This window comes from Amblyraja radiata, unplaced genomic scaffold (assembly GCF_010909765.2).
Source record: "Amblyraja radiata isolate CabotCenter1 unplaced genomic scaffold, sAmbRad1.1.pri scaffold_369_ctg1, whole genome shotgun sequence".
Classification (NCBI taxonomy): domain Eukaryota; kingdom Metazoa; phylum Chordata; class Chondrichthyes; order Rajiformes; family Rajidae; genus Amblyraja; species Amblyraja radiata.
This window is the reverse complement of record NW_022630511.1, coordinates 44,033-68,917: the sequence shown is the minus strand read 5'-3', so window position 1 is coordinate 68,917 and position 24,885 is coordinate 44,033. Positions and strand designations below refer to the sequence as shown.

The 24,885-nt window shown below is 49.3% G+C and overlaps 1 protein-coding gene and 1 non-coding gene across 2 annotated transcripts in view; one reads left to right on the top strand and one right to left on the bottom strand.

Moving 5' to 3' along the window:
- slco2b1 (solute carrier organic anion transporter family member 2B1) overlaps nt 1-23,597 on the bottom strand; it is a 43,382-nt gene extending 19,785 nt beyond the window's left edge. Inside the window, exons 1-5 of the mRNA XM_033016644.1 lie at nt 23,444-23,597; nt 10,742-10,858; nt 8,873-9,010; nt 6,782-6,944; nt 8-190 (exon numbers count right to left, since the gene is read on the bottom strand). Of these exons, the coding sequence (XP_032872535.1) occupies nt 8-190; nt 6,782-6,944; nt 8,873-9,010; nt 10,742-10,834 (577 nt within the window). The 5' untranslated portion in view covers nt 10,835-10,858; nt 23,444-23,597. The remainder of the gene's footprint in view (nt 1-7; nt 191-6,781; nt 6,945-8,872; nt 9,011-10,741; nt 10,859-23,443) is intronic.
- On the top strand, nt 20,053-20,124 carry trnap-agg. Its single transcript has one exon. It is a non-coding gene; the product is annotated as a tRNA-Pro (tRNA).
- Nucleotides 23,598-24,885: the final 1,288 nt, after the last annotated feature.

Sequence of the window (24,885 nt, the reverse complement as noted above, 5' to 3'; positions counted from 1 at the left end):
CTGTTGCTGGCGTAGTCGTCGACATAGGAGATGCCGAAGGGTTGGATGGGGACCCCGCCGATCCCCAGCAGCAGTTGTCCGAGCATCAGCAGCGACAAGACGTGGTGGTCACTCTGATGGCCGCCAGTGCCGCAGCTCTCGTTCACAGCCGGGCCACCGCCTGCCGGGTGGCACGTGCCGGTCACGTTGTCTAGCAGGTGGGCGGGGTGGGGGGGGGAGGCAGAACAAGTGACATTGAGTTCCCATCGACCAGAGGAGTTTTATTCCACCTATGTGACCGGTGCTGGGACCGCAGCTATTGGGACGACAGATGGCACAATGGGCTAAGTGTCCGGCTGGGAACCGGAAGGTAGCCGGTTCGAATCCCGCTTGGAGTGCATACTGTCGTTGTGTCCTTGGGCAAGACACTTCACCCACCTTTGCCTGTGTGTGAATGTGTGTGAGTGATTGGTGGTGGTCGGAGGGGCCGTAGGCGCAGATTGGCAGCCACGCTTCCATCAGTCTGCCCCAGGGCAGCTGTGGCTACAGAAGTAGCTTACCACCACCGAGTGTGACTGAGGAGTGAATGAATAATGCGATGTAAAGCGCCTTGAGTATTAGAAAGGCGCTATATAAATCCCATCCATTATTATTATTATTATTATTTACAATATTCATCAATGATTTGGATGAAGGGATTCAAAGTAACATTAGCAAATTTGCAGATGACACAAAGCTAGGTGGCAGTGTGAACTGTGAGGAGGATGCTATGAGAATGCAAGGTGACTTGGACAGGTTGGGTGGAGTGGGCAGATGCATGGCAGATGCAGTTTAATGTGGATAAATGTGAGGTTATCCACTTTGGTGGCAAAAACAGGAAAGCAGATTACTATCTAAATGGCGTCAAGTTGGGAAAAGGGGAAGTACAACGGGATCCGGGGGTCCTTGTACATCAGTCTATGAAAGTAAGCATGCAGGTACAGCAGGCAGTGAAGATAGCGAATGGCATGTTGGCCTTTATAACAAGGGGAGTTGAGTATAGGAGCAAGGAGGTCCTTCTGCAGTTGTCCAAGGCCCTAGTGAGACCACACCTGGAGTATTGTGTGCAGTTTTGGTCCCCTAATTTTAGGAAGAACATTCTTGCTATTGAGGGGGTGCAGCGTAGGTTTACAAGGTTAATTCCCGGGATGGCGGGATTGTCATATGCTGAGAGAATGGAGCGGCTGGGCTTGTATACTCTGAAATTTAGAACGATGAGAGGGTTCTTATTGAAACATATAAGATTATTAAGGGTTTGGACACACTAGACGCAGGAAACATGTTCCCGATGTTGGGGGAGTCCAGAACCAGGGGCCACAGTTTAAGAATAAGGGGTCAGCCATTTAGAACGGAGACGAGGAAACACTTTTTCACACAGAGTTGTGAGTCTGTGGAATTCTCTGCCTCAGAGGGCGGTGGAGGCCGATTCTCTGGATACTTTCAAGAGAGAGCTAGATAGGGCTCTTAAAGAGCGGAGTCAGGGGATGTGGGGAGAAGGCAGGAACGGGGTACTGATTGGGGATGATCAGCCATGATCACATTAAATGGCGGTGCTGGCTTGTAGGGCCGAATGGCCTACTCCTGCACCTATTGTCTATTGTTCACGGGACTGAACCACGAAACGTCACCCATTCCTTCTCTCCAGAGACGCTGCCTGTCCCGCTGAGTAACTACAGCACTTTGTGTCTATCCCCGGTGTGAACTAGCATTCAAATGAGGATTGTCTTACAAGGGAAACAATGATCATTTATTGACCAGCTTTTTGTGTCTATCAACAATCCCAGGGATAAGTGGGTTAATCTATGACGAGCGTTTGACGGCTCTGGGCCTGTACTCACTGGAGGTCAAAAGGAATAGGAGTAGAATTAGGCCATTCAGCCCATCAAGTCTACGCCATTCAATCATGGCTGATCTATTTCTACCCTTCAAACCCCATTTTACTTCGGAGTCACGTGAGTGACTACGTGAAGAAGGGCCGTCCGTCTGCGTGCGCGTCATTACGCCTGAACGCAACGCGCGACGGACTGGCAGAGGCACTGCGTCCTCCCAGTCCGTCAGGATGGGCAGGTAAGGAAAGTTGAATTACTTACCTGCGTTCTTTCGGGCTTGAAGCTTTTTGTAGTTTCAGGGCCCAGATGTCGGGGAGACGGTCCGCGGGGAAGTCGGCTGCCGAAGACCGCAGCATTTCCCAGTAGCGGGCAACGGTGTTTCCCGACATTTAGCGCCGGCAGCTGAACCGGCAGGAGACTTGTTGCAGGAGGAGAGCTCCGTCGGTGGTCCTGCAGTGCGTAAACCACCCGCAAGTCAAACAAACCCGTTGACTCAGATGAGTCCGGGGGGAAAAGGGATACCCTCCCTCAACGGAGAGCGTCTGAGGACGACTCTCCCACATGGAGCAACTTTTTGGAGAAGTTGCTCCAACAATGACCTGCTCTAAGGAGAGAGCTGTGTCAGCCCGGACCTACAGCAGCAGGCAGTACCGGGAGCCTCGCATAATGGGGCAACCCAATGTCTTCCCCATTGGAGGGGGAAGAAACCACTCTGAATCAGAGTACAAAAGCAGGGGGGGGGGGAAAACATTCCCAGGGACAAGCAGAAGAAAGGAAGTAAGTAACTTTTACTTATATAGCACTAAGTTAACTTGCATTGACACCAAAGTGCTTTACATAAAATAAATAATAAGCACAAAACAAAAGAAATACTTCTGCAAATCATCCAGGTTCCACTGGGTGCTTCCCTGGGTAGAGATCTAGAAAATGTCTCCTGCTCTGAGGAGAGGAGCATTCACGGTCAGTTTCAGTCTGACCCAAAGCAAGAATCTCATTTAGTCCCGCTGGAGGGGCCATGTCAGCGCAGGTATCCTCAGGGGCCTGCGGCAGCACCTGTTTTCAGGGCTGCCTACAAATCTCACTCTCAGTGGAGGGGAGTGCGAGTGATCAGTAGGTAACTGATCTCGAATTAAAGTATGAACATACTGAAGCACATGCATATGGCCTCAAGAGACAGCAGTTGGCAGAATATCCGTACAAATGCCGGCAAGGGAACAGCGCTATCAGGGTGACTTTGGAGAAACCAGCCGCCGAATCCTCTCTTCAGGTAAGACCAGAAGAAGGAAGCAAAAGCTGTTCGGATAACGGATGTCTTGGAGTTCCTATCAACTCTGTACTATAACTATAAACAAAGTTATAGTGCAATCTATAGTGCCAGAGGCGCACTTTCCTCCTATCTGATGCTGCAAGCAGGGCACGGTTCGATAGGAACGCACCCCTTTACAACAATATTCATGAAGGAAATTTACAATTTAAGACCTCCAAGGCCAAGGTACACTGACACATGGGATGTGAGCGTGGTACTAACCCTACTTTGACAGTGGGGACCGCCTATAACTAACCCTGAAGGTGGTATGCTGACAAAGAGTCCAGACACTGCAAAAGCTACAGTTGGACCACATGACCACCAATATGAACAACATAACATTCCTAATCAGGAACCTGATATAAACATAGCAGGCCAGGAATGCCAGGGATAGAGATCCAGTTCTTGGCATAACCAGAGGACCAACGGTTGTGTGTGTGGTAACATACTAACACCACTATCTGAGAGTTACGGAGAACCTCAGAGGCTCAGAACAATCGGTCATCAGCCATAAAAAACCACACCAAAAGGTGTCAACTCAAACCATCTCCAGATGGTCAAAAGAGGTAATGGCGGTAGCAGGAGTAAACATTTATATGGTTAAATCTCACTCCACCAGGGCTGCATCTACGTCGGCAGCAAGAGCTATGGACGTGCCCCTTGACGACATCCTAGTGGCTGCAGGATGGATGAATGAAATAATGGTCCTCCGGTTTTATAACAAACCCATAACCGGACTGGGGGTGTTTGCATGTACCATTTTAAGTTCTGTCCCTTAGTTTCCTCCCAAGGTTGGGAGGGGTAACTAGTTTTTTAAAACTTTTCTTTCATTTAAAGCATCAGTGTCCTTACTTAACTACGTAATGTCTGAATGCTTTAATGATTACACGCATCCATGGTCAATCCATTCAGTGTGTGACACCTGGATTCGTAACCGGCGTAAAATCACAGAGCTTTGAAATCTTCACGTAGTCACTCACGTGACTCCGAAGTAAAATAGTAAGATTAAACGAGAACTTACCAGTTTGAAGTTTGATCTTGATTTTATGAGGAGTTACGATGAGCGATTACGTGCCCACCGCTCCCACCCTCATACTATCAAGGTCACATGGAAGTTCTAGTTTCTTCAATCTTACTATTCTCAGGTCTTCTTTTTATCTGTGATTTAACACCGCTGCTTTGAAGATTGACGCGCACGCAGACGGACGGCCCTTCTTCACGTAATCGCTCATCGTAACTCCTCATAAAATCAAGATCAAACTTCAAACTGGTAAGTTCTCGTTTAATCTTACTATTATAGACAATAGACAATAGGTGCAGGAGTAGGCCATTCGGCCCTTTGAGCCCGCACCGCCATTCAATGTGATCATGGCTGATCATCCACAATCAGTACCACGTTCCTGCCTTCTCCCCATATCCCCTGACTCCATTATCTTGAACGTATCCAGAGAACCGGCCTCCACCGCCCTCTGAGGCAGCGAAATCCACAGACTCACAACTCTGTGTGAAAAAAAATGTCCTCGTCTCCGTTCTAAATGGCTTACCCCTTATTCTTAAACAGTGTTGCCCCTGGTTCTGGACTCCCAAGGGCTTTCTCATTGTGCGAGCTGAAGCAAGACTTAACAAGATTTAACATCGTGGGAACCTTCTGCGATAGCAGTACGGCATTCGTGGACCACCGAGGACCTCCGTGGCGCTAACGGCAGGTAGTCGTGTGACTTGGTACGGTCGGGAGAAAATTCAAACATTTATGAATTTCTCCAAGAGTGTCTTGAGCAGCGTTGCAACATTGTATGGACGCAGATGCCAGTGCGATATCCGTGCGATATCCGTAATGACACTTGCGAATACCGTGGGAACTCCTGCGAACGGTAAACCCGGAAGCTTGACAGAAGGGACATAAGGTGAGTAAAAAAGGTGGTCTCAATATCGCCAATGGACCATGTGTCCATCGAGGACGTCCCACCTAATTGTCATTGTTTGAGAATCTTTTTCACAGTAAGACTTGCAGAGATGCCTCTCAGAAAAGCGCAAAGAAGGGGGTCAAAGAAAGTCGGAAAGTTTTTGGCCATGCAGGTAAACGAGGAGGAAACTCAGCAAGAGAGACAGGTGGAGAGGCAAGAGGAGATGCCAGAGATACCACTGCCTGTGGGCTCCTTGGAGCAGGGAGAGTGTGATCAGGGTGGATTTGAGATTGCCTCCCCAGTAGCTGTTGCCTCCACAATATTCTCAGCAGACGAGAACATAAAGGTTAGATGGCAGAAGGTAAGGCCATATAACTTCAACAGGGAACAAGAGGGGGAACTGGTGGAGTGGTACCAATGCAATGAGATTCTCTATGACAAATCCAGAGAGGATTATAGAAATAGGGAGAGAAAGCGCAACCTGCTGGAGACGAAGGCTGCTGAGTATCCCCGGTGCTCATGTGAGTAACTATAACAATATATTAGTTTATGTACAGGAGAACAATTTAATGTTATCCATGATTTTAAAACATACAATGCTACAGATGTAAAAGTGCTGTTTTTGCAGTCACCTTTAATGTATCTTATAAGTCTGTCTGTTCCCTGCAGCTGCAATGTAAAAGTAGTGGCAGACAGCTTTTACACCCTCTTCGTTTGAAGTAGGAATCATGTCTCTTAAAGCCATAAAATAAATTATGCACGAGGGCAGGCAATTTTCACTTGTAATTCTTGTCTTCAAAAAGGCCATCTGTATTGACCAACTTGTGCTCTGTTATCCAAGAAGAACAATAAATAGCACTGCTCATATTGTCCTAATTGAGGTCTCCGTTGAAACATGGGCTTAACCCAGTGAGACTTCCTCTTAATTATCTTTTTAATTAATCTCAGCCTTCTGCCTTCACGCAAGCGTTTTCGATGCACATGTTGCGCTAATGCATACAGCACGTCAATGAAAATAACAACCAGCCTGTACTCGAACCAACTTTGTATAGGCATGTCTGCAAATGAGCCAATTCTACGAACGGAGGATATTTATATAGTGTGTGAAAAAAAGTGACATCATTTGTGCCACGTGATCAATTACACTACAGTCCACGATGTTCATTCACGATTCGGGAAAGATCGGGAGACGGACAAGTCAGTCGCACAAATGACAGAATTGCCAAGTACCGTGGGAACTCTTTATCGTGGGAACACTTTATCGTGCGGAACTCGTGCTGGACCACGACCACTTCACTCGGGTGACATCTTGCTTCAGGTCTCACCGTGAGAACTGGCCATTACCCCTTATTCTTAAACAGTGTTGCCCCTGGTTCTGGACTCCCCAAACATCGGGAACATGTTTCCTGCCTCTAGCGTGTCCAAACCCTTAATAATCTTATATGTTTCAATAAGATACCCTCTCATCCTTCTAAACTCCAGAGTGTACAAGCCCAGCCGCTCCATTCTCCTGCCTTCTCCCCATAACCTCTGACACCCATACTAATCAAGAATCTATCTATCTCTGCCTTAAAAATATCCACTGACTTGGCATTCTGTGGCAAAGAATTCCACAGATTCACCACCCTCTGACTGAAGACATTTTACCTCATCTCCTTCCTGTAATGCTGAGGCTCTATGAGGGACCCTTCTTCAGACAAGGACAGGGCGGAGGAGATACTCACTCTGCACGGCCCCATCGTACACGTAACGGCCCATGATGAAGTGCGGCACAGACATGGTGAAGGCGGCAAAGCTGACCAGGATCCCTCCGCAACCAATCAACCGCGGCCGGTGAACCCGGCTACCAAAGTAGCTGATGAAGACAATCAACACCGTACTTCCAATCTGTAACGACAGCAGCGGGCAGTGTAGGGGGAGGCTCAGTACAGTCAGAGGGACACAATAGACAATAGGTGCAGGAGTAGGCCATTCGGCCCTTCGAGCTAGCACCGCCATTCAATGTGATCATGGCTGATCATCCCCAATCAGTACCCCATTCCTGCCTTCTCCCCACATCCCCTGACTCCGCTATCTTTAAGAGCCCTATCAACCCGAAACGTCGCCCATTCCTTCTCTCCAGTGATGCTGCCTGTCCCGCTGAGTTACTCCAGCATTTTGTGTCTACCTTCGATTTAAATCTGCAGTTCTTTCTTACACATAAAGAAATTCCCCCTCGTCTCCTTTCTGAAGGAATGTCCTTTAATTTTGTATTCCTCATCTGCATCCACTTGTCAGTTAAAGAAACAAGGGGGCAACAGATGCAGAACTGCGGCCCTTATCTGAGGAAGGATGTGCTGGCTCTCGAGAGGGTCCAGAGGAGGTTTACAAGAATGATCCCAGGAATGATGCATTAGCATATGATGAGCGTTTGTCGGCACTGGGCCTGTACTTGCTGGAGTTTAGAAGGTTGAGGGGGGGACCTCATTGAAACTTACAGAATAATGAAAGGCCTGGATAGAGTGGATGTGGAGAGGGTGTTCCCACTGGTGGGAGAGTCTAGAATGAGAGTCACAGCCTCAGAATTAATGGACGTTCGCTCTTTTAGAAAGGTGGTGAGGAGGAACTTCTTTAGTCAGAGGGTGGTGAATCTGTGGAACTCATTGCCACAGAGGGCTGTGGAGGCCAAGCCAGTGGATATTTTAAAGGCAGAGATAGACAGATTCTTCATTAGAACGGGTGTCAAGGGTTACGGGGAGAAGGCAGGAAAATGGGATTAGGAGACAGAGAGAAATATAGAAAATAGGTGCAGGAGCAGACCATTCGGCCCTTCGAGCCAGCACCGCCATTCAATATGATCATGCCTGATCATCCAACATCAGTACCCCGTTCCTGCTTTCTCCCCATAACCCCTTGATTCTGTTACCATTAAGAGCTAAATCTAACTCTCTTGAATACATCAGCCATGATTGAATGGCGGAGTAGACACGATGGGCCGAATGGCCTAATTAGAGACATAGTGTTAGAGTCATGGAGTGGTGCAGTGTGGAAACAGGCCCTTTGGCCCAACTTGCCATACAGTGGCCAACATGTCCCAGCTACACTAGTCCTACCTGCCTGCGCTTGGTCCATATCCCTCCACACCTGTCCTATCCATGTACCTGTCTAACTGTTTCTTAAATGTTGGATAGTTCCAGCCTCAACTACCTCCTCTGGCAGCTTGTTCCATACACCCACCACCCTCTGTGTGAAAAAGTTACCCTTCGGATTCCTATTAAATCTTTTCCCCTTCTCCTTGAACCCGTGTCCTCTGGTCCTCGATTCCCCTACTCTGGGCAAGAGACTCTGCGCATCTACCCGATCTATTCTGCTCATGATTTTATACACCTCTATAAAATCACCCCTCATCCTCCTGCACTCCAAGTAATAGAGACCCAGCCTGCTCAACCTCTCCCTATAGCCTAGGCCCTCTAGTCCTGGCAACATCCGCATCTCCGAACCCTTTCAAGCTTGACAACATCTATATATCGCTAAAAGTCTCATCTTGTATGTATGTATGTTCGCACAATACAGCCAAAACAGTACAGGATAGCGCTACAATTTTAGGGGTGCCTGACTCACCATTCGCCTGCGGTGCGCAGTAACAAGTTACGTTCGATTTTACAAAGTAATTCCCTTTATGAACTTGAATTAACTTTCTACCATCAACGGCACAAGTCTGAACGCGGCAGTCGCGCCTGCGCAGTGACCCTCCCCCAACTGCACCGGCGCCCACTTCACCAGTGTGACGAAGGGTCCTGCCCCGAAAACGTGCCCCGCCCATTCCGATCACCTACCTCGTTGAGAGAAGAGAGCATTCCCGAGTTCTGGCTCGACAGCCCAAAGCGCTTCTCGATGGTTGACACGATGCTCTTCATGTACCCCGATACCAGGAGCTGAGAGAGTTGCAGGAGTCCATGGCACAGCACAAAAAACTGGGGGGGGACGGGGGTGGAAAAAGGAAGACAAACTATCAGCAGTCATATTTCAAGAATCACGAGAGGCCCAGATGATTAGAAAATTGCCAATATTACCCCGCTATAGGCCGGTTAGCCTGACTTTGGTGGTTGGTAAGAGTCATAGAAACATAGAAAATAGGCGCAGGAGTTGACCCAAGGGTCTCGACCCGAAACGTCGCCTATTTCCTTCGCTCCATAGATGCTGCCTCACCCTCTGAGTTTCTCCAGCATTTTTGTCCACCTTCGATTTTCCAGCATCTGCAGTTCCTTCTGAAACATTCCTTTGGTTTATGTTTCATTTGCAAGAAGAAGAAGCCTGATCCAATCCACTCTCACTGTAGGCAGTGTTAGTCTTTGGTTTAGAGATACAGCGCGGGAACAGGCCCTTCGGCCCACCGAGCCCGCGCCGACCAGCGATCCCCGCACAGCAACACTATCATACACACACACTAGGGACAATTTACACACACACCAAGCCAATTAACCTACAAACCTGCACGTCTTTGGAGTGTGGGAGGAAACCGAAGATCCCGGAGAAAACCCACGCAGGTCGCGGGGAGAACGTGCAAACTCCGTAGATGGTGGGGGAGGGGAGGGGAAGTTTGGGGAATGGGATGGGGGGGTGGTGGGGGGGGGAGAAGGGGAGTGAAGAGGGGAACGGATGGAAGGTGGTCGGGTGAGGGGGAGGGAGGGGAGAAGGAGGAGGGGTGAGGGGGGAGGGTGGAGGGGGAGGGGGAGGGCAGGTGTGAGGGGGAGGGGGAGAGAGGGTTAGGGGGAGGGAGGGGGAGGGGGAGGGGGAGGGGGAGGGGGAGAGGGAGGGGGAATCCAATCCAATCCAATCCAACTTTATTTGTTAAGCACTTTAAAACAACCAATGTTGACCAAAGTGCTGTACAGAAGAATAAACAAGACATCATAAACAGACAACATAACAGCTCACATGAGGCGCAAAAATGACATATGAAATACAACAATAAATTAAAAGACATAAAACATGAGTAAAAATAATAGCCACGCAATCAAAATAAGAAATTAAATCAAGTAAATAAAGTCGACATCTTACTGGGTATCAAAGGCCACGGAGAAGAGATGGGTTTTAAGAAGTGATTTAAAAACAGACAGAGAAGAGGCCTGTTTAATGTGGAGAGGCAGATCGTTCCATAATTTGGGTGCCGACACTGCAAAGGCACGGTCCCCTCTGAGCTTCCGCTTAGTTTTAGGCCCACTCAGGAGCAGCTGATTATCTGACCTGAGAGAGCGGGCGGGTGTATAAGGATGTAGAAGCTCAGATAGGTAGGGCGGGGCAAGACCATTCAGGGATTTAAAAGCAAATAAAAGAATTTTAAAATGGATCCTAAACTGAATAGGCAACCAGTGGAGTGAGGCTAAAATGTGCGAAATGTGCTCATGTTTATGTGTGCCAGTTAAAAGACGTACAGCTGCATTCTGTACCATCTGGAGACGGGCGATGGAGGACCCACTAACCCCCACGTACAGTGCATTGCAGTAATCCAGTAACAAAGGCGTGGATTACCGTCTCAAAGTGCTGCCTTGACAGAATTGGCTTTAATTTGGCCAGCTGCCTCAAATGGAAAAAGCTTGATTTAACAACAGCCTTGATCAGACTGTCAAATTTAAGCTCAGGGTCCACTTTAACCCCTAGGGGAAGGGACTAGGCTGGGGGGGCTCCGACACCTCCACACTCACCTTTACGCTGTGGAACGGGTTGAACGAACGTCTCCTGCCGGTCTCTCCTCGCGCCAACTTGGTGACAACGGCCGGAGGTCCCGTCACCCCCATCCTGAGAGTTGGGGTCAGTCTGTTCTGGGGGAGAGATAGAGAGAGGGGGAGAGACACACAGAGAGGGGGGGGGAGCGGGAGAGGGGGAGAGACACACAGAGAGGGGGGGGGGAGCGGGAGAGGGGGAGAGACACACAGAGAGGGGGGGAGGGGGAGGGAAAGAGGGGGAGAGGAAGACAATGAGAATGTTTATCGTGATAGCCAAATCATCCCAAGACATTATTCATTTTCACACAAATCAATGGAACTGCTTACAGGCACAAAGTGCTGGAGGAACTATCTCTCGTTTGTTTCTCCCCTGAGCCTCAGTCTGAAGAAAGGTCCCGACTCCAAACGTCACCCATTCCTTCTTTCCAGAGATGCTGCCTGACTCGCTGAGTTACTCCAGCACTCTGTGAAACGTCACCTATCCATGTTCTCCACAGATGCTGCCTGACCCGCTGAGTTACTCCAGCACTCTGTGAAACGTCACCTATCCATGTTCTCCACAGATGCTGCCTGACCCGCTGAGTTACTCCAGCACTTTGTGTCTATCTCTAGTGTAAACCAGCATCTGCAGTTCCTTCCTATGCATTGGAACTGTTTATTTAGACTGGGCCCCCTTGCAGTCAACACCTGTGGAATTTGAAGATGGACACAAAATGCTGGAGTAACTCAGCGGGACAGGCAGCATCTCTGGAGAGAAAGAATGGGTGGCGTTTCGCGTCGAGACCCTTCGTAAGACTTCAGAAAGAACTTGGATCTTGGCCATCGGTTTGTTTACTTACAAAGCACAAGGTTGAGGCTGAGGCCACGATTCACGATGCCCGTGAATTTATATAACTTCCTATAACTTCCAAACGCCTGCCTTCCCATACATCCCGTAGTCAAGATCGAACCCCGGTCTCCGGCGCTGCAAGCGCTGTAAAGCCCCTGCCCAACTTTCCTGAGCTACTCACGAATTCTCCCGAGTTTTCCCCTCGATTCAAACTCGGAGAATAATAATAATAATAATGGATGGGATTTATATAGCGCCTTTCTAATGCTCAAGGCGCTTTACATCGCATTATTCATTCACTCCTCAGTCACACTCGGTGGTGGTAAGCTACTTCTGTAGCCACAGCTGCCCTGGGGCAGACTGACGGAAGCGTGGCTGCCAATCTGCGCCTACGGCCCCTCCGACCACCACCAATCACTCACACACATTCACACACAGGCAAAGGTGGGTGAAGTGTCTTGCCCAAGGACACAACGACAGTATGCACTCCAAGCGGGATTCGAACCGGCTACCTTCCGGTTGTCAGCCGAACATTTAGCCCATTGTGCCATCTGTCGTCCCGTAGAATGTCCGTAGCGAGTCCGTAGATGTTTTGTAGCGGCTCGTAATGCCAGCCGTAGGTACTCGGGGCACCAGGTAAGTCGGGACGTTTTTTCAGCACGTTGAAAAATGTCCACGAGTAAAAACAAATAGCCTCGAGTACCTACGGCTGGCTATTACGAGCCGCTATGAAACATCTACGGACTCGCTACGGACATTCTCCGAGTTTGAATCAAGGGGAAAACTCGGGAGAATTCGTGAGTAACTCAGGAAAGTGGGACAGGCGCTTTAAGGCAGCAACTCTACCGCTACTGGCCTGCCCAGTTCCGGGGAGTTGTCCGAGTCTATGTGTCTGTGAATCTGCTGCAAGCAAGAATTTAATTGTACCTGTACTCCACCACACCTGTGCAGGTGACAATAAACTTGAACTTGTACCTGTTAATGTCCAATCTCACCGTCAGGGAGTAATTACCCTGCGTGGAGACACAACTGATAGGCCCGGATAGAGTGGATGTGGAGAGGATGTTTCCACTAGTGGGAGAGTCTAGGTCCAGAGGGCACAGCCTCAGAATTAAAGGACGTTCCTTTCGGAAGGAGATGAGGAGGAATTTCTTTAGTCGGAGGGTGGTGAATCTGTGGAATTCTTTGCCACAGACGGCTGTGGAGGCCAAGTCAGTGGATATTTTCAAGGCAGAGATAGATAGATTCTTGATTAGTACGGGGTGTCAGGGGTTATGGGGAGATGGCAGGAGAATGGGGTTAGGAGGGAGAGATAGATCAGCCATGATTGAATGGCGGTATAGGCTTGATGGGCCGAATGGTCTAATTCTGCTCCTATCACTAACGAACTTGTGAACAGAAAGAGACTAATTGTTTAAGAAAGAACTGCAGATGCTGGAAAAATCGAAGGTAGACAAAAATGCTGGAGAAACTCAGCGGGTGAGGCAGCATCTATGGAGCGAAGGAAATAGGTGACGTTTCGGGTCGAGACCCTTCTTCAGACTGATGTGAGGGTGGGGGGGGGGCGGGAAGAAGAAAGGAAGAGGCGGAGACAGTGGGCGGTGGGAGAGCTGGGAAGGGGAGGGGAAGGAGGGAGAAAGCAAGGACTACCTGAAATTGGAGGTCAATGTTCATACCGCTGGGGTGACAATAGACAGTAGACAATAGGTGCAGGAGTAGGCCATTCGGCCCTTCGAGCCAGCACCACCATTCAATGTGATCATGGCTGATCATCCCAAATCAGTGCCCCGTTCCTGCCTTCTCCCCATATCCCCTGACTCCGCTATCTTTAAGAGCCCTATCTAGCTCTCTCTTGAAAGCATCCAGAGAACCGGCCTCCACCGTCCTCTGAGGCAGAGAATTCCACAGACTCACAACTCTCTGTGTGAAAAAATGTTTCCTCGCCTCCGTTCTAAACGTTTCCTCGTCTCCGTTCTTGGGTGTAAATTACCCAAGCAAAATATGAGGTGCTGCTCCTCCGATTTGCGGTGGGCCTCACTCTGGCCATGGAGGAGGCCCAGGACAGAAAGGTCGGATTGGGAATGGGAGGGGGAGTTGAAGTGCTGAGCCACCGGGAGATCGGGTTGGTTAGTGCGAACCGAGCGGAGGTGTTGGGCGAAGCGATCGCCGAGCCTGCGCTTGGTCTCACCGATGTAGAGCAGCTGACACCTAGAGCAGCGGATGCAGTAGATGAGGTTGGAGGAGGTGCAGGTGAACCTCTGCGTTCTGTTCAACAATACTATCTGAGATGGCAATCACTGTATTGCCTGTGAATGTTTAACTGTGGTCTAATCACCCTGACTTGGATACTGATACAGATTGATTTAACAAGGATCAAAGTCCCTGATCCGAACCCAAGGCAACTCATAATGCACGGACTGGGGATCTATGGAATGGACTATGAGCAGCTTGGGTTCTATCGACTGGAGTTTACTGGTAGTTCACAATCCTAGGAGTGCACGTTACAGAATGGATTCCACAGACTAGGGCGGGCATGGTGGCGCGGTGGGCAGAGCAGCTGCCTCGCAACGCCAGAGACCCCAGTTCGATCCCGACCACGGGTGCTGTCTGTACGGAGTTCGTACGATCTCCCCGTGACCAGCGTGGATTTTCTCCGGGATCTTCGGTTTTCAACAATAGACAATAGGTGCAGGATTAGGCCATTCGGCCCTTCGAGCCAGCACCGGCATTCCTCCCGCACTCCAAAGACGTGCGGGTTTACATGTTAATTGGCTTGGTATAAATGTAAATTGTCCCTAGTGGGTGTAGGATGGTGTTAAATTAAAATTAAAATTAAATTTCTTTATTTATATAGCACATTTTTAGTCAACTTGCATTGACCCCAAAGTGCTTCACATAATTACATTCACACACACAGGCAAAGATGGGTGAAGTGTCTTGCCCAAGGACACAACGACAGTATGCACTCCAAGCGGGATTCGAACCAGCTACCTTCCGGTTGCCAGCCGAACACTTAGCCCATTGTGCCATCTGTCGTCCCTGAGTTTTGTGCTAATGTGTTAATGTGCTGGGATCGCTGGTCGGTGCGGACTCGGTGGGCCGAAGGGCCCGTTTCTGCGCCTTATCTCTAAACTAAACACGATATAAACAAAATGCTGGAGTAATTCTGAAGAAGGATCCCGACCCAAAACATCCCATTTTCATTTTCTCCAGAGAACGTTGACGTCTCTAACGTCAAATAACCCTTGCTTTCCCTCTCTCTCCATCCCTCCCCAGTTCTCTGATCAGTCTGACTGTCTCCGACTACATTCTATCTCTGGTTGCTTTGTTGTTACCTTCTCCCAGCTAACAATGATCTATTCTACATGTTTCTTGATCTCCATTCCCTTTGTCCCGTTTTCACACCTTACACTTCCTTATCTATGTGTCTCCCTCTCCCCTGACGGCAGACTGAAGACGTGTCTTGACCCGAAATGTCACCCATTCCTTCTCTCCAGAGATGCTGCCTGTCACGCTGAGTTACTCCACCATTTAGTGTTAAATGCAGCAGTTTGTGTCAAAATGTGCTTTGTGTGTTCTGTAGCTTTTGATTTATATGACTGACTTGGCAAATGAAATGATCACATTGAACGGCGGTGCTGGCTCGAAGGGCCAAATGGCCTACTCCTGCACCTATTGTCTATTGTCTATTGTCTATTGAAATTCCTTGTATGTTGCAAAACATACTTGGCAGATAAAGTACTATTTTGCTTCTGATTCATTCTGTGTCTATCTGGGTTTAAACCAGCATCTGCAATTCTTTCCTGCACCCAAGATTGACATAAAATGCTGGAGTAACTCAGCAGGACAGGCAGCATCTCCGGAGAGAAGGAATGGGTGACGTTTCGGCTCAAGACCCTTCTTCAGACTGAGAGTCAGGGGAGAGGGAAAAGAGAGATATAGACAATGGACAATAGGTGCAGGAGTAGGCCATTCGGCCCTTCGAGCCTGCACCGCCATTCAATGTGATCATTGCTGATCATCCCCAATCAGTACCCCGTATAGACGGTGATATGGAGAGATATAGAACAAATGAATGAAAGATGTGCAAAAAAGTAACGAAAGGTGGAGCCCACAATGGTCCATTGTTGGCTGTGGGCCAGGTGATAACGAGTTACACAGACAATGACACTCAACAGGACGAGTGTGAAACTAATTCAACAACTAGGGGGGGGGGGGGTGGGGGGGGGGGGTGGAGAGAGGGGAGATGCAAGGGTTACTTAAAGCTAGAGAAATCAATATTTATTTTGCTGGGTTGTCTCAAACATACATCTCTGAGCTGCCCTCAAACATACAAAAACATCATTTGGTTTGGGCTTAGACACAAGGAAGATGCTGCTTGTGGGCAGTTTTGGGCCCCGTATCTGAGGAAGGATGTGCCGGCTCTGGAGAGGGTCCAGAGGAGGTTACGAGAACGATCCCAGGAATGAGTGCGTTAACGTACGATGTGCGTTTGACGGCGCTGGGCCTGTGCTCGCTGGAGTTTAGAAGGATGAGGGGGTGGGACAACATTGAAACTTACCGAATAGTGAAAGGCCTGGATAGAGTGGATGTGGTGAGGATTTTTCCACGATATTCACTGGAATTTAGAAAGATGAGAGGGGATCTTATAGAAACATATAAAATTAGACAATAGACAATAGACAATAGGTGCAGGAGTAGGCCATTCGGCCCTTCAAGCCAGCACCGTCAAAATTATTTTGAGATTGGACAGGCTAGATGCAGGAAAAATGTTCCCGATGTTTGGGGGAGTCCAGAACCAGGGGTCACACAGTTTAAGAATAAGGGGTAGGTCATATAGGACTGAGATGAGGAAAAACGTGTTCACCCAGAGAGTTGTGAATCTGTGGAATTCTCTGCCACAGAAGGCAGTGGAGGCCGATTCACTGGATGTTTTCAAGCGAGAGTTAGATTCAGCTCTTTGGGCTAACGGAATCAAGGGATATGGGGAGAATGGCGGTGGGCTCGAAGGGCTGAATGGCCTAGAGCGTCCAGAGGAGATTTACAAGAATGATGAGCGTTTGTCAGCACTGATCCCAGGAATGAGTTGGTTAGCATATGATGAGCATTTGTCAGCACTAGACTAGGCCTTGTACTCGCTGGAGTTTAGAAAGTCGAGGAGGGACCTCATTGAAACTTACAGAATAATGAAAGGCATAGAGTGGATGTGGAGAGGATGTTTCCACTAGTGGGAGAGTCTAGGACTAGAGGGCACAGACTCAGAATTAAAGCACGTTCTTTTAGGAAGGAGATGAGGAGGAATTTCTTTAGTCAGAGGGTGCTGAATCAGTGGAATTCTTTGCCACAGACAGCTGTGGAGGCCAAGTCAGTGGATGTTTTCGGCAAAGATAGATAGATTCTTGATTAGTGCGGGTGTCAGAGGTTATGGGAAGAAAGCAGGAGAATGGGGTTAGGATGGAGAGATAGATCAGCCATGATTGAATGGCGGAGTAGACCTGATGGGCCGAATGGCCTAATTCTGCTCCTATCACTTATGATCTTATTCATTCATCATTGTTGAAGACATTAGCGATGCAGTGGTGCTGGTTTCCGATGGGAACGGTGACGGACGCACCACACATCACTGTCCTCCAGTTCCTGCGGACTTCCGCTGCTGGAAGTATAGGAATTTGGTGTGTGTGTGCTTTATCATCATTCCTTACAATGCTGTGTACGACAGTGATCGCAACTTCGACTGAACTGCGGATAAATAGACAATAGATGCAGGAGTAGGCCATTCGGCCCTTTGAGCCTGCACCGCCATTCAATGTGATCATGGCTGATCATCCCCAATCAGTAACCCGTTCCTGCCTTCTCCCCATATCCCCTGACTCCACTATCTTTAAGAGACCTATCTAGCTCTCTCTTGAAAGTATCCAGAAAACCGGCCCCCACCGCCCTCTGAGGGAGAGAATTCACAGACTCACAACTCTCTGCGTGAAAAAGTGTTTCCTCGTCTCCGTTCTAAATGGCTTACTCCTTATTCTTAAACTGTGGCCCCTGGTTCTGGACTCCCCCAACATCGGGAACATGTTTCCTGCCTCTAGCGTGTCCAAACCCTTAATAATCTTACATGTTTCAATAAGATGCCCTCTCATCCTTCTAAACTCCAGAGTGTACAAGCCCAGCCGCTCCATTCTCTCAGCATATGACAGTCCCGCCATCCCGGGAATTAACCTTGTAAACCTACGCTGCACTCCCTCAATAGCAAGAATGTCCTTCCTAACGGATGGCCGTTTGATCCTGCTGGGGGTCCACAGCCCCCTCCTCTCCTGGCAAACCAGGTGGGGGGGACGGTTTAGTCGCCGACTATCCGACCATGGAGCAGGTAGCACGGGATTACATGGTACCCGTGGCGGGGGGGGGGGGACTCCCCCCCCTGTCTCAAACTGACCTTAAGATCTTAATTAAATTAAAACAAAATTTAAAACTGAATTCCAAAAGTTACATCCTTTAATTCTGAGGCTGTGACCTCTGGTCCTAGACTCTCCCACTGGTGGAAACATCCTCCCCACATCCACTCAGCTCAAGCCTTTCACTGGAATTATTTTCCCTTACCTCCTTATTTAAGCAGTATGACCAAAACAATCCCTGCAAAAAAGGATATATTTTGTTAATCCATTGCCAAATAAATGATAACAAGCTCAGTGTACGTATTTTTTTTGAGTTTAGTTTAAGGATACAGCTCCGAAACAGGCCCTTCGGCCCATCAAGTCTGCGTCGACCAGCGACCCCCACACACATAACACCATTAACACTATCCTACACACACCAGGGACAATTTACAAGCCAATTCACCTACAAACCTGCACGTCTTTGGAGTGTGGGAGGAAACCGGAGATCTCGGAGAAAACCCACGCAGGTCACGGGGAGAACGTGCAAACTCCGTACAGACAGCACCCATAGTTGGGATCGAACCCGGGTCTCTGGCGCTGTGAGGCAGCGACTCAACCGTTGTGCCACCCTGCCGCCCAGTTGGGCCGAAGAGCTTGTTTCTGTGATGTATGATTCTATATATTACGTTAGTTGAGTCTTTTAACAACATAATGGATGGGATTTACATAGCGCCTTTCTAATACTCAAGGCGCTTTACATCGCATTATTCATTCACTCCTCAGTCACACTCGGTGGTGGTAAGCTACTTCTGTAGCCACAGCTGCCCTGGGGCAGACTGACGGAAGCGTGGCTGCCAATCTGCGCCTACGGCCCCTCCGACCACCACCAATCACTCACACACATTCACACACAGGCAAAGGTGGGTGAAGTGTCTTGCCCAAGGACACAACGACAGTATGCACTCCAAGCGGGATTCGAACCAGCTACCTTCCGGTTGCCAGCCGAACACTTAGCCCATTGTGCCATCTGCCGTCCCAAATATTTATAGTGTGCTGTTTGGTGTGAAAACTATATTGTGCTATTTTCGGGAGTTGGCTGAACAGGAGACTGTTCTCCTTCTTCACATCTGGTCACCAGATGTTGCCAATGGCTTAACAAAATCAACCCTTTACAAAAGATTCGCTGTGTGCAGTTTTGGTCCTCTAATTTGAGGAAGGACATTATTGCTGTTGACGGAGTGCAGCGTAGGTTTACAAGGTTAATTCCCGGGATGGCGGTCGGAGAGAATGGAACGGCTGGGCTTGTATACTCTGGATTTTAGAAGGATGAGAGGAGATCTTATTGAAACATATAAGATTGTTAAGGGTTTGGACACGCTAGAGGCAGGAAACATGTTCCCGATGTTGGGGCAGTCCAGAGCCAGGGGCCACAGTTTAATAATAAGGGGTAAGCCATTTAGAACGGAGACGAGGAAACACTTTTCCACACAGTGAGTCTGTGGAACTCTCTGCCTCGAGGGCGGTTCTCTGGATACTTTCAAGAGAGAGCTAGATAGGGCTCTTAAAGATAGCGGAGTCAGGGGATATGGGGAGAAGGCAGGAACGGGGTACTGATTGGGGATGATCAGCCATGGTCACATTGAATGGCGGTGCCGGCTCGAAGGGCTGAATGGCCTACTCCTGCACCTGTTGTCTATTGTCACCCGTAGTCGGGATCGAACACGGGGACTCCGGCGCTGTGAGGCAGCAACTCTACCGCTGCACCACCGTGACGCCGCCAGGCTCGTTCAGAATTGAACTGCTATTTCTCCGCCCAATTCTACAGCTAATCTACATCTTGCAGTGTTCTTCGGCAGCCTTCCTCAAAGTCCACCACCCACTCGATCGTGGGAGTCAATGTGCAATCTTACCGAGCAAGGCCAGCACTGCAGGCAATGCTCCAAAAATGATTCCCTGGACAAAAGGAATTGTAACAACATGGGGAGAAAATGTGTTCAGTGACAGGAAGCGAAAGTAGACATGAAGGGATAGGTCTCGGACTGAGTGGAACCATATTGGGGACATTGAAAAGATTGACACCAGGAACTGGCTCGTTGGTCTAGGGGTATGATTCCCGCTTAGGGTGCGAGAGGTCCCGGGTTCAAATCCCGGACGAGCCCTGGTTTTGGACCGGCACGGTGGCGCAGCAGTAGAGTTGCCGCCTCACAGCGCCAGAGACCCGGGTTCCATCCTGACCACGGGTGCTGTCTGTACGGAGTTTGCACGTTCTCCACGTGACCTGCGTGGGTTTTCTCCGCGTGCTCCGGTTTCCTCCCACACTCCAAAGACGTGCAGATTTGCAGGTTAATTGGTTTGGTGGAAATGTAACATTGCCCCTGGTGTGTGCAGGATAGTGTTGGCGTGTGGGGATCGCTGGTTGGCGCGGACTTGGTGGCAGGATCGCCAACTTTCTCACTCCCAAATGAGGGAGAAAAGGTCAAAAGACGGGACAAATTCCCGACGACAATTCGTTGAGCGACTGGGCCGTGGCTGGGTGAATTATGAGTTGAACAACCGACGTGGCCACGGGCGAGGTGCTGGTGCTGCTGCTGCTGCTGCACTCCATGGGCTGCACTACGTGAGGCGGGGCCGGACGGGGCACTCTGACCCCGACAGTCCCCTCGACCCGAGTAGTAGCGGTCAAATACTGGACAAGGGCGGTCCCGTACGGGACAAACCAATTTAGCCCAATATATACGGGATGTCCCGGCTAATACGGGACAGTTGGCGACTCTACTCAGTGGGCTGAAGGGCCTATTTCCGTGCTGTATCTCTAAACTAAACACTGTCTCCTGTACTGACACTTTCCACTGTATCCGCTGTTCAAGATGTGGACCTTCACCCACCATTTTTTGGTGTCCGCACGCACATGTGCACACACACACGCACGCTCGAGGCTTCGGCCGTGGGCCCTGTGGAAGCTGACCTGGTTGGTGACCGACTCCGAACTCCAGCAACAGCAGCTTCATCCGCCCCGAATCGTGGGGCTTCAACCGGCCCGTTCGCGGGGCCTTTCATCGCCCAGCGCAGCTTATAACCGGCCGCGGGATCTTCCATCGCCCGGCGGGGACTTCAACATCGGGAGCCTCGATCGCCTCGACGCAGCGGGGTGGTGGAAGATCCCGCAGCCGATTTTAAGCAGCGCCGAGCGATGAAAGTCCCCGTGAACGAGCCGATTCAAGCTCCACTCTATGATCTTTGCTACACCAGGCCGTCTGCCTCCTCCAATCACCGCCCATGCTCCAATCCCTTAACAATCTTATATGTTTCAATAAGATTCCCTCTCATCCTTCTAAACTCCAGAGTATACAAGCCCAGACGCTCCATTCTCTCAGCATATGACAGTCCCGCCATCCCGGGAATTAACCTGGTGAACCTACGCTGCACTCCCTCAATAGCAAGAATGTCCTTCCTCAAATTTGGAGACCAAAACTGCACACAATACTCCAGGTGTGGTCTCACTAGGGCTCTGTACAACTGCAGAAGGACCTCTTTGCTCCTATACTCAACTCCCCTTGTTCTGAAGGCCAACATGCCACTTGTTCTCTTAAGGCAGCAACTCTACCGCTGCGCCACCTATTTGATGCTTATGGCATGACCCTTAACAGCATTGGCGTACAGAGGGATCGTGGGGTCCAAGTTCATAACTCCCTGAAAGTGACAACACAAGGAGACAGAGCGGTGAAGAAGTCGTACGGTGTGCTTGGCTTCATCGGTCGGGGCATTGAGTATTAGAGTCACTAAGTCACGATGTATCTTTGCAAGGCTTTCGTTAGACCACATTTGGAGTATTGTGTGCCGTTCATTACATGAACGATGTGGAGGATTACGGATGTAGCCAGTCCATCACACAGACCAGACGTCCCACCATCGGCTCCATCTACACTTCACGCTGCCTCGGGAAAACAGCCAACATCACCAAGGACTTGTCCCTGTCCATATTCTCCACAGATGCTGCCTGACCCACTGAGTTACTCCAGCACTCTGTGTCTATTTATATCAAGAAGGTAGTGATGTAGACACAACGAGCGGCAGAAGTCACCTATTTGTCTACATTGTCTACGTTTCACACAGTGCTGGAGTAACTCAGCGGGTCAGGCAGCATCTGTTTAGAACATGGATAGGTGACGTTTCACAGAGTGCTGGGGTAACTCAGCAGGTCAGGCAGCATCTGTGGAGAACATGGATAGGTGACGTTTCACAGAGTGCTGGAGTAACTCAGCGGGTCAGGCAGCATCTGTTTAGAACATGGATAGGTGACGTTTCACAGAGTGCTGGAGTAACTCCGCGGGTCAGGCAGCATCTGTGGAGAACATGGATAGGTGACGTTTCACAGAGTGCTGGAGTGACTCAGCGGGTCAGGCAGCATCTGTGTGGAACATGGATAGGTGACGTTTCACAGAGTGCTGGAGTAACTCAGCGGGTCAGGCAGCATCTGTGGAGAACATGGATAGGTGACGTTTCACAGAGTGCTAGAGTAACTCAGCGGGTCAGGCAGCATCTGTGGAGAACATGGATAGGTGACGTTTCACAGAGTGCTGGAGTATGTCAGCGGGTCAGGCAGCATCTGTGGAGAACATGGACAGGTGACGTTTCAGGCCGAGACCCTTTTTCAGACTTGGAAACATAGAAAATAGGTGCAGGAGTCGGCCACTATGCCCTTCGAGCCAGCACCACCATTCACTGGAATTTAGAAGGATGAGAGGATATTGGTAAAGGATTGGACAGGAAAAATGTCCCCAGTGTAGGGGGGAGTCCAGAACCGGGGGGGGGGCACAGTTTAAGAATAAGGGATAGACCATTTAGGACAGAGATGAGGAAAAACCCTTTTCACCCAGAGCGTTGTGAATCTGTGGCAGTGGAGGGGAGGGGAGGGGGAGGGAGGATACAATTCACTGGATGTTTTCAAGAGAGAGTTGTGGAGGGAAAAGAAAGCTGGGAAAAGTCCCTCAAGTCTATAACAAAGTTCACTTATGGCCGCTGCCAGAGAAAGTTTGGCAATTTTCTTTCTCAGCAATTTCCTGGACTGCGTTTAGCTCCTTCACCACTCAACAGGAATTCCACCTCCGTCTCGCTGAACTTAAAAACAATATTTAAACAAACAAAATAAGACTGTCTAGTCAAAAAAAACTACCCTGTCAAAAATCCCTCTGCAAGTTTACAAAGTTTACAAAATCCTCCCCCCCCCCCCCACACCCTTAGAAAGGGGGAGGACGCCTCAATCACCTCCACAAGCCGAAGACTTTTTTAAACGCCACAATTACTGACTTTTTACAACGCACAAGGGTCGCTATTCATGTAAGTAAACATTTGTATGTGTTAAGGAATGGATTGAAATCTGCAAGTCGAGGTGGAGAGGTCACTTTGCAAACTTGCACTGCTCCCCAAAACTTGTCTGTAAAAAAAGAAATCCCTTTTGCGTATTAAACGAAGACTCACCTGTTGTACCTGGTCTAAGTCCCTCTCACCCACTCTCTCTCCAACACACCTGGTTCGCGACGGGAAGGCGCCGCAGAGACACAAACCCTCGATCGAATGCGGTCTATCGGAGCTTGGATAGCGTTTTACTTGCAGTTGAATAGACTGGAATAGGGAGGGAGGGAGGGAGGAGGGGGCGTTGGAGCAGACGGGCGGCCCTTCAGCCCACTGGTCTCGGTGCTATCTTTTTGTTTGAAGCGCTCGGTACATCCATACTAAAAAAAAACGCATATTCCTTGTTTCAGGAAGTTTTAAAGAACTCCGTAGCCCGGGATTTAGTTTAGTTTAGTTTAGTCTGAAGAAGGGTCTCGACCTGAAACTTCACCCATTCCTTCTCTCCAGAGATCCTGCCTGTCCCGCTGAGTTACTCCAGCATTTTGTGTCTATCTTTTAGTTTAGGTTAGTTTTTACAGGCTTTAGTTTGGAATAGGTTAGTTTCAGTTTCAGTTTATTATCACGTGTACCGAGGTACAGTGAAAAGCTTTTGTTGCGTGCTATCCAGTCAGCGGAAATACAATACATGATTACAATCGAGCCATCCACAGTGTACAGATACATGATGAATGGAATAATGATTAGTGCAGGATAAAGCCAGTGAAGTCCGATCAAAGATAGTCCGAGGGTCTCCAATGAGGAAATAGCATGGTGTGTTATAGAAATAGACAATAGACAATAGGCGCAGGAGTAGGCCATTCGGCCCTTCAAGCCAGCACCGCCATTCAATGTGATCATGGCTGATCATCCCCAATCAGTAACCCGTTCCTGCCTTCTCCCCATATCCCCTGACACCACTATCTTTAAGAGCCCTATCTAACTCTCTCTTGAAAGTATCCAGAGAACCGGCCTCCACCGCCCTCTGAGGCAGAGAATTCCACAGACTCACAACTCTCTGTGTGGAAAAGTGTTTCCTCGTCTCCGTTCTAAATGGCTTACCCCTTATTCTTAAACTGTGGCCCCTGGTTCTTGACTCCCCCAACATCGGGAACATGTTTCCTGCCTCTAGCGTGTCCAAACCCTTAATAATCTTATAGGTTTCAATAAGATGCCCTCTTATCCTTCTAAACTCCAGAGTATACAAGCCCAGCCGCTCCATTCTCTCAGCATATGACAGTCCCGCCATCCCGGGAATTAACCTTTAGTTGTTAGTAAGAGTCATAGAAACATAGAAAATCCTATGATCGATGGTCGGAGTGGATTTGGTGGGCCGGAGGGTCTTTTTCCATGCTGTATCTCTAAACTAACATCCCTGGTTCTTTCCCCACCTGTGTGGAGTTTGCACGTTCTCCCCGCGGCCAGCGTGGGTTTTCTCCGGGTGCACCGGTTTCCTCCCACGTCCCAAAGACGTGCTGGTCCGTAGATTAATTGGCCCTTCTGTAAAGTTGCCACTAGTGTGTCGGGAGTGG